This window comes from Streptopelia decaocto, assembly GCF_964273445.1.
Source record: "Streptopelia decaocto genome assembly, chromosome: Z".
Classification (NCBI taxonomy): domain Eukaryota; kingdom Metazoa; phylum Chordata; class Aves; order Columbiformes; family Columbidae; genus Streptopelia; species Streptopelia decaocto.
Window position 1 is genome coordinate 38,705,114 of NC_138657.1, and position 9,776 is coordinate 38,714,889.

General features: G+C 43.4%; 1 protein-coding gene across 2 annotated transcripts in view; it reads right to left on the reverse strand.

Annotated features, from left to right (window-relative positions):
- Window positions 1-6,085, reverse strand: part of SLC44A1 (solute carrier family 44 member 1) — a gene marked incomplete at its 3' end in the record, with an annotated part of 62,865 nt that extends 56,780 nt beyond the window's left edge. For both annotated transcript variants that reach the window (XM_082074806.1, XM_082074805.1), the window contains exon 1: window positions 5,853-6,085. In XM_082074806.1, coding sequence (XP_081930932.1) covers window positions 5,853-5,879 — 27 coding nt within the window. In that variant the 5' untranslated portion in view covers window positions 5,880-6,085. The remainder of the gene's footprint in view (window positions 1-5,852) is intronic.
- Between the last annotated feature and the right edge of the window lie 3,691 nt (window positions 6,086-9,776).

The following is a 9,776-nucleotide window of genomic DNA, read 5'->3' on the forward strand; positions in this document are numbered from 1 at the left end:
AGATGCCTGACTCATTAGCACTGTTCTTGGATCCTGCTTGTATGCTTCATCCTTCACATCGTATCGTCTTGCCAGAGGACAGAACGGAAGCTTCAGCTACTGTCAACGTGTTGAAAAAGAAATCAAGCTGCCTAGCTCCTGAAAGTAGAATTCACAACTCATTCTGTTTCTGTTCATCAACATGGTTATTCAGCTGGTCTTCTTCCATGATTGTAGCCATGCCCACAAGGAAACAGGCATGTTTTAGTGACCCCTATATTTATCTGACTGCAAGAACCTCTGACAACTGAAGTTCTGGCTGAAGTACAATTAATGATCTGTATTGTCCATAACAGCTTGGAAGAGACACTTCTTTCGAATTTTTTTTAGAAGTTAGGAACTCCAGATTTAGTCTGTGCTGCTTTTACAGCAAATGTTCATGGGAAAGTCAATGGATTATCTTTCTTCTTCTCTTACACTGGGAAGTTCTTTTAGTCTTGTAAAAACCAAGACCACCACTAAAACCACCAAGGGTAACATGTGCTTAGTTTATCTTAGTCATGCCTCCAATTTCCAGAAGGATTTCAAGCTTCTCTTACACATATCTTGAATCAAGCCACTACAATACAAAGCTGTAAGGATAAAATAAACACACAGTATTTCTGAGTCCCAACACAAACACTAATAACCCCAATAAATTGCCTTGTTTCCCATAACTTCTTGCCAAATCAAATGCCTTTTAACTTCAGCCGCTTCAATTCAACTGCAGATAAGCAGGAAGGGAAAATGAATTCTGTATCACACCCACTCCAAGAGAAAGCAGTTTAAGGTCTGTGCCTCCTCACAGCTTGTTCCCTTTCATGAATCAAGAATTTCAGTTCCCTCAGATACAGCAATGCAAACTTTGTGGAACTGTGCTAAAAAATACATCAGGGGAGCAGTCTGAGCTACATGGTAAAGTAAGTTTGCTAGCTTAAACAACAAACAAAAAATCTGTACAAATTACTTCTATCAAACAGATTTACAGCACAGCCTAACAGTTATGATGACATGTGAGCATGAACTTCAACAGTCTTGCCAATACAGTTTTATAATGGACTAATGCTGTGAGACAGCAGACCACTGATGAAGGAGAATAATGAGAAGAAAGGGAAGAGAGTATTGCCACTTGGCTGTAGATTTAATTTTTCTTTTAATTAAACTAAAGATTTGAAATAAATGTGATTATTCCATCAGCTCAGAGCTTCAGCACCATTTGCTCAAAAAATCCCAACATTAGGAAGGGAAGATCATTTTGAAAACAGCATGGCAACAAAACTACCTGTATCAAAAATGAGTAGAAACTTCTAAAGCTTTGTTGCTGAGCAGATCCATGATGAAAGAGATGCACCTAGAGAGAAGCACCCATCTTGAGAAGCTCATGATAAACATATAGCAAGGGAGGACAGTCAGCTGAAAGGTATTGACAGTGAAGGTATTGACAACCAACAGCACTGTAAGACAGGAGATACACAGAGGTGTGGGCTTTTTTCCTCCAATCTCTTGCAAGGTTTTCATCTTATATAGGTCGACACACTTCAGTCAAACAACTACAGTTCAAAGAAGTGTTCAGATGACTCGGTAATGAAAACTGATGAAGAGTACATAGACTGCTCTAAGACAACACCTGTTAAGATATAGCTGACATTGCACAAGTTTTTCCCAACAAGCTCAAGCTTCAAGATGGTGAAAGTAAGGTGACGGCTAAATCCACTTACATAAGTAGAGAATACCACAAGCCCCTAACGAAACAAAGAGGATGACACAATTGTAATACAGAAAAGAAACAACAGGTAAACAACAACTCTAGTTGGGACGATAAAGACCAAGTGCAGATCACAGAAGATACTACACCAGGGGAAGTGAAAGAACTTCGTGCAATCATGGAATAAGACCAAAATGGGGAAAAAACAACAACAAAAAAAATCACTGGAAAGAAGTATTCCAGATTGAAGCATCTCAACAGGTAAAACAGCAGTGGAAAGAATGAGCACACTTGGAAGAACGTCTGGTATGGTTGTATTAACATGGTTCATCACAGTTCAAATTGAAAAATTTGGTAGAATAGCAGGTAAGTTAACTAATTGCAAAAAAAGACTGGAAGTATAAGCACAGACAGCAGTAGAGGAGAAGGAATAATAATTAGAGAGCAGAAGGCAGTGAAGAATAACAAGAAGACACTATTAGAGAAGCCCAGTGAGAATAAGACACCAAGTGGCAGGCATTACAGATAGTATCAAAAGCAGCACAGATGAAGGAGGGTAAGAAATGAGGGGAATCCTCGCAACTTGGCCAGAATCACAGAACATTAGGGATAGGAAGGGACCTCGGAAGATCATCTAGTCCAATACCCCTGCCAGAGCAGGAACACCTAGATGAAGTTATACAGGAATGTGTCCAGGCAGGTTTTGAATGTCTCCAGGGAACGAACCTGTAGACATCTTAATGAAGGCAATTTATGCAGAGCACAGAATTCAGTACAAAGACAGGAGAGAATGTACGACAACAAATGTAATTTTTTTCTGTTTGGGAGTTTGGAAAAGAAGAAAGAGACTAGAGTTGACTGTCAGCTTTAAGGATAGTAACTCAGAATAAAATTAGGGAGGGAATAAGATCGCAGCAAGAGGTTAAAATCAGAAATTTTGAATTAAAACAGAAAAATTGAATTAATGGGGCTTTGGGGTCAGGCTAAGCAGTTAAAGGCAGTAAAAGCTGAGAAAAAACATGAGAATTCATCACTGTAAGTAGCAGGCAAAAGTGCTGAGCAAAGGTAAACATGCCAATTCCAATCAGTATTTCCCTGGAAAGCTTTAGATTCCACAGGGGAAAAGATACAGGAAAAAGCCTAAGGCAGAGCTCTAGACAGTCTGCAACGCAAAGGAACTAGGAAATGCATTCTGGGAGAGGAAAAAAAGAAAAAAAAAAAAGGATAATTTGGGATGAAATAAGAGTTAGAAAGAAGACATCAAAGAAATCTGCCTGGTACAACAACCAGTCCCAGATTGGTGCATTATCATAAAGGAGATGAGGAGGGGGCAGTCATGACAAAGGGTCTTGGAGATGCAGTAATCAGATAGGACGGCTGGCAAAATCAAAACAGAAGTAATCATTTCTCTGAGAAACAGAAATGGAGGTTAGCAGATGAAGGTCAGATAGTCTAGGAAGCTGACAAATAAATGTAATGAGAAATCAACTTGAAAAACAAAGTCATAAGGAATGAGAGTCAGGCATCCATGATAAGAGTAGAGACTGTCAAAGACTAAGATGAAGCTACACAGAGAGAAGCAAGAACTGAGGCAACATAAAAGAATGTCTGATGGACCTCTGCTCAAGAAAGGCGTAAGAGGAAATAAAGGAGAGGGAAGTATAAAGACAATGGTAGATGAGGAACACAACATTTTTTGTTAATGATAAAAAGGAGGATAAGACAGACATTACACTCTAATGTAATGTTGTATTGTTGGTAGCAGGGTTTCTGCAATTGATATAACAGACAAAACTGTTGTTGATAAAATATTCAGCAACTAGCTTAGATTTCCTGTGGAGACACACAATTGCTTATGGCTAAGAAATTACATAAACAACCATTATTTATACTTCAGTTACATATATAGGATATAAAACTCAATTACTGTACCATATCTTGCCACACATAAGGAACACAAATGAAAGGTTCAGTAGCATTCTATTAACATCATGCACCCTGACAGTGGAACACAAATTTCACTGAAAAACAAAATCAGTTAGTTGAAACATATGAACAAGCCAGATATTTAAACAATCTGATTCTCTATTTTTTCTGCTTTTGGTCTAATGTTACCCACAAATAAGCCTGTATTTTCATCTAAGAAAATTACATAATAGCGAACAGCAATTCAAATTCATAAAGAAGAGCTAGAAAGGGCCTATTAAACACCTAAGAAAAGTAATTTGGATAGGTATCACAGAAAATAAGGTTGGAATAGACTTCAAAACATTGCTTCAAAACATCAACTTCATTCTCTGTGCTCCAAGTCTGTATCAGCTTTCCTTAGGCCACTCATGATGGATGGTTATCTAACATTTCTTTTTTAGCAAACCTCAAACATTACAGTCTCTGGAATCTCCCCTGTCAGTCTACTGCAATGACTGAATAATTTTAAAATCTCCACCAAACATTTGGCGTATATCTCCCTCTCTGAAATTCAAACCATTTCTTCATGCACCATAAAGCTGATTGCCTTCCTCTTTGCAGCAAATTTGCTGTATGGAAAGGATGTTCTCTACTGCAACTGGACTGCTCTCTGCAGTGTTTTGCATTGGAAGGACAGAAACCTTATTAAAAAAAAAGTCTGCCTAAACCGATGAGCTACAAAAACTCATCTCTGTGATGAGTCATCTGGGACAGCAAAGATGGACTTTCCCACATAAGCAGTCTGCTGGAAGCTGGATTCATCCACCACAAGTGACACAGCCAAAGGAGACTAACATTTACAAGCAAGCAAACCAGCGCCATAGCGTTAGTCATGATCGCTCATCCTACAGCCTTCAGAAAGGAGCTAAGCAAAAACCAGTATAGCCCTGGTCGTGTTGTTCAAAGGGAAAGTTAAAATTGGAAGCAGAGCTGCAAACTGGAGCGCTGGGTGGAGCTCCTGATTGTGCCTTGCTTGGCAGCACCACTCTGGGGAAAAAAAAAGGAGTCAGTAAGGGCAAAGCAGAGCAAGGGGGGAGGGGGAAGAAAGAACAATCAAGCTCGAAATAAGAGATGTGAATGGGACCAGTCACACACTGGCAAAAGGATGCAGGGAGCTACCTGAACCCTTGGCTACAGACTGGAAGGGAAGTGGGCTGGGATTAGGACAGTCCCCCTTTCCAGAGGCAGTGGCCTGGGCGAGGCCCTGGACATAGCAAGTTTCCTCCCACGCGATGGCTCCTCTTTCTGGGGTGCGGCAGTAGGGACCCGAAAGGAAAAGCTGCAGGGAAGGGGAGGGAGTGCAGAGCTATATAGAGGGGTGCATCGAGGCATGGCAGAGGGGAGGAGTGAGTGTGAAGCCATAGGACGGGGGTGCAAGGCAGTATGGGGATGGCAGGGGAGAGCTAAAGGTATGCAGCTGCAGCAGGGGACTGGAGCAAGGTATGGCAAAGATTGCAAAGCCATAGCAGGGCTAGGGGAAGAAGGGGCAAGACGATCCACAAGGGAAGCAGCACAAAGAATAGTGTGCAGAGCAATCCAGAGCGTGCAAGTGCGTAGCATGGTGGAAGTAAGGCATGGGGGGTGAACAACGGGATGCACGGCCATTAGGCAGACAGGCAGAGCTACAGAGGGGAGTTAAATGCTGCACAGTTATGTGCATGGAGGTTGGGAGAGCAGGGCATAAAGGGGTTCACAGCCGTGACAGCAGGACTATGGGAGAGCAGAGCTGTTGGCTGGGAGTGAGGGGGGAAGGGAAAGCAAGGGGTTCACATCCATGGGAGAGTACGGTTACAGAGGATTGAGGCAAATGCGTAGCTACAGAACACTGCTACAGGTGCAGCAAGAGGAAGCACAGCCATAGGAGAGCAGAGCTACAGTGCCGGGGGGCACCAGAGTGGCACACAGCCACGGAAAAGCAGAGCTGCAAGGGGCAAAAGGGGATGTAAGGCCACCAAAGAGAGCGGCTATGGGGGGCACAGGCGGGTGCACAGCTACGGGACAGCATGAGAGGCAGGTCTGGGGACGAGGGGAGGGAAGGCACAGCCACGAGGGACAGGAAGCCGGCAGGCGGGTACAGCGCGGCTCGGCAGCGAGGGGCAGCAGGGCCAGGGAGGGAAGGGGAAGGGGCAGCGGGGCTCGGCGGCGGGCGCGGGCCGCTCACCTGCGCGGCGGAGCTGCAGCAGCCCATGGCGTCCGCGGGTCTCTGCCCTGCCGGTGCCCGCTAGGCGCCAGGCGGCGGAGGCGGGCAAGCGCTGGGCATCCACTCGCCGCGACGGTCTGCCCCAGGCGAGGCGCCGCGGAAAACCGCCGGGGAACCGCCGGGCCCTATCAGGCGAGCGCGGCTGCAGCACTAGCGCCACCACGGCGCCCCCTCATCCTCCCCCCTCAGCGGCGCCGGCCGCGGCTGAGGAGAAGGGGCGGGGCCTGCGTGTGGGTGTGGCCTCCGGGGGCAGGCCCGGGCACTGCAGCGCGGGGGGTACCTGCCCAGCCGCACCGCTCCGGTTCCACCCCGCCCCGAGCTGCTCGCCGAGAGTGGTTTCCGGTGTCGCAATGGCTTTTGCCCCGTTGCCAAGGCGACGGCATAGCTGGTGGCAGGCGGCTGGGGGCAGCCCCGGCCCTGCTCTGGGGCCCTGAGGCCCTGCTGCCGTCTTTCCGGAGCCGGGCAGTGTCAGACGTTCCTTCCTCTTCTTCCTCCCAGTGCGGGCAGCATGGGGCAGATTTGAGTGGAGAAGGCGTGTGGTGGTCAGGATGGTTTCTAAGTGGCTGATGCTCTCTGAAAGGGAGAAGAGAGCTGCTTGTGTGGCCCTGGAGCACATGTACTTGCGGGCATGAGAAGAGACTTGAAGTGACTCCACTCGCTGGTAGGAGATGTTTGAGACATCCACAGCCCAGCTGGCCTGTGCCTTACACTGCCTTTGGTGTGGTTTATCCCATTCTCCAGACTAGCTCTTATCATTGGTGCAATCTGCACCCGACCACCTGAAATGGTGGTCTTGAGAGGCCACAGGAGATGTGAATCTGTCCCCTAGATTTACAGCCATATTTTTGTGGCCTGTTTTGGTAAGCTTTTTGGCCTTCCCAGAGACACAAATGCAGGTGTCATTCTTCTGAGGTGAACACCTGTGTAACTACAAAAAGCTGATTTTGTGAATGACACCTGGATGGTGCTTGCTGTGTAGTTAACTGGTATAGGTTTGGCCTCCGAACTGTAGTCTGGAGCATGTTACTAAGCCACGCAGGTGGCAACAAATGCCTCAGAGCTTCTGAACCAGCAAAGTCACTACATGGCTGCATCATGCAGTCCTCAATTTCAACAAAGGCAACAGCTTTTCTTAGAATAAGAGTGTTCACTTTGCAAGGTGGCAGTACCTCTTAAGGTAAGTTTACTGACCCAGCAAGTATGTTTGAAATGTGGTCTAACCATATTAAGTGATACTGTAAGTTAAAATATATTTGTTGTTGAATCTTAACTCTGTAGCAGGCTTAATTCTATTAATATAGTAGAAGACCCATGATTAGAAATAACGTTGCAATGACTTAAGTTTAAAATGATCCTTTGACAGGCAGAATGAGGCAAAGGAGACCTTGTAGCGAGAGGAGTCTTGTTAGGCTTTCAAAATAGGACAAAAACTGGTATGTGGGAGAGTTGTGAATCATACTTTTTTTTAGCTCTTCTCCGTTTAATGGCAAGTAACATCACTTTTCACAATTTTAATATTTTCTAATGCCTCATTAATATACCTTTTCACCACTTATATGTATATTGCTGTTATTTCTCATTGTTCTACCTCATTTAGTCCAAATATTTCTGTTGTATTCAAAGGTGTGGCCATCAAAGAACTGTTTTGCAGGAATACTCTGTAGGAGGCATGTTTCTTTTGTGATTAACACAAGAATTGACACAGGATTGACACAACCAAGCCATAACAAGAAATCCATAACTAATTCTTATGTAACTTCGGACATGTCACTTCTTTGTTCCTCAGTTTTGCCATTTATAAAATTGACTTTTTGTCCCAGTGTTTGTCTTTTTCATTAGCTTGGATAACAACAGCATGATGTGTGTGCCATAGATGTCTGTTCAGTCTGTTAAATAGACCAAATTTAATTTTTTTAAATAGGCATGTTATTTACAACTTTCATTTCAATAGTTTCATGTAAGACCTCAAAGTGTTGTCATGGTAATTCAATACTGCCTCCTACTTTTTGCCTGTAGACTAAACATATTCAGCACAATCATCAGAAGATAGTAACTGATTAAAACACAGTCTTTTCACCCCAAATTTGTGGACTCTTAGGAAAAAAAAAAAAAGCCAATAATCAAAAGCTTAGTGCAGCTGCATAGGGGGAATTGTAGTTTTATAGTGATTAAAAAATGCCAATCCTTTGTTGGCTGGGGGCGCCTTTATGGAAAAGCTGGAAACAGGCCAGAATAGTAACTGGGGTTTACTCAAGTTTGCGACAACTGTAGAAAGTATTTGGACAAATCTGAGTGTTAGAAATAATCACCAGGCTAAATGCTCTTACCTCTGCTTCTAGTCCAAGGAAATTAGTTGTGGTTTTGTCAGAGATACAGTAATAGTTTAACCATGCTTTATTTGGCTAGTCGTAGAAAGGAGAGTTAAAAGGTTCTTGCTTGTTCATGATTGTGCTTGCATTTACATTTATTCAGATTAGTATTTTGTGAAGAAACTGGAAGGGTTTGAAATGAGAATTGCAGAATCTTAATTCAGGAATACAGAAGTTGAACTTTAAGTATATACCTAAGTACATTTTTTGAATTGTGCTTTATGGATTCCTTACTGAAGCTGATTGTAATCTGCTCTAAGGCATGGTTACATCACAAGCTGCTAAAGTTCAAATTTGACTGCCCAGATTTAGTGTTAATAAGAATCTAGATTTTTTTCTATAACAGATTTGAGTCTGCCCTTCTCCCCTCAGTAAAGAAGGATGAGATTTTTTTTTTCCTTTCATTGCTGGACTCGGAATGACAGGTTAGAGTTTCTGAAGTACTGTCTGATACTGAGTAAGGGAGACAGCAACAGGGAGAAGGCCCTAAAGGACAAAAATGCCTTTAGTACTTGAGTAAATTGTAGGTTGTATTCCTTCCACTCTGGGAAGTGTAGGGAGGACAGAAAATAGATAAGAAAACATTCCAAAAAGCATGAATTATGTGATAATATTTACTTTTTCTCACCAGGTGTAAGATCCTGACCTTAGGCAGCCATATTTAAACACCTAAGGATTTTCCAAGATACAAAACTGTCTATAGCTTCTGTTCTATATTAATGAGGGAAATACCTTTAAAATATCAGTAGACAAAATTCAGACCATTTGGATATGTTCTTAAGTATGAATTTTGGGGATGAGTTTTCAAACAGGCTCAGTACCTGGCTAACTGCTCAATGAAGAGGCGGTCCAAACTTGACCTTGCTGTTAATGAAAGGGAAGAGTTGCATCATGCAGACTACAAACTGAGTACTGCACCAGCAAGGCATTGTTACAGACCCTGTGTTCACTTCCCTCTTCCAAAAGAAAAACTCAGTTTATTATCATTCTGCTGATTTCTTCCACCTACAAATAAATCTGCACCTATGAATGCTTGGTAACCACCCTGCGTTTTAAAAAATCCTACCCTATGTGCTTTCCCTCAATATTCCTGGGTTTTGTTGTTGTTTTTGTTTGTTTGTTTGTCTGAAATTTATTTAAATACAGAATCATACACATTCCCTCCATGAGGTGCCCAGAGAATAAACTGTTAGGTTTCATACATGTGTGTACTAGTGCAGAATTAGGAGTGATTCTGCTGATTTCAGCAGAATACTGATGAAAGTACAACACAAGAAGGCATTCCAGCGAACACATGGCAAATAGGATGTCAGACCATCTCTGTGAGCAGTGTGGGGGTAGAGCCCACTGACCCACTCAAAGCCCTGTGGCCCCATTATCTTGTATATTTGAGAACCCACCTGAAACTGATCGTCTTCCTGAAAAGTTCAACCAAGGCATTGCATTTTTTCACTGCTGGGGAGCTATGGCATGAATGCTTGTGTCAAGTCACACAGGACAGCAGCCAAAAAACACC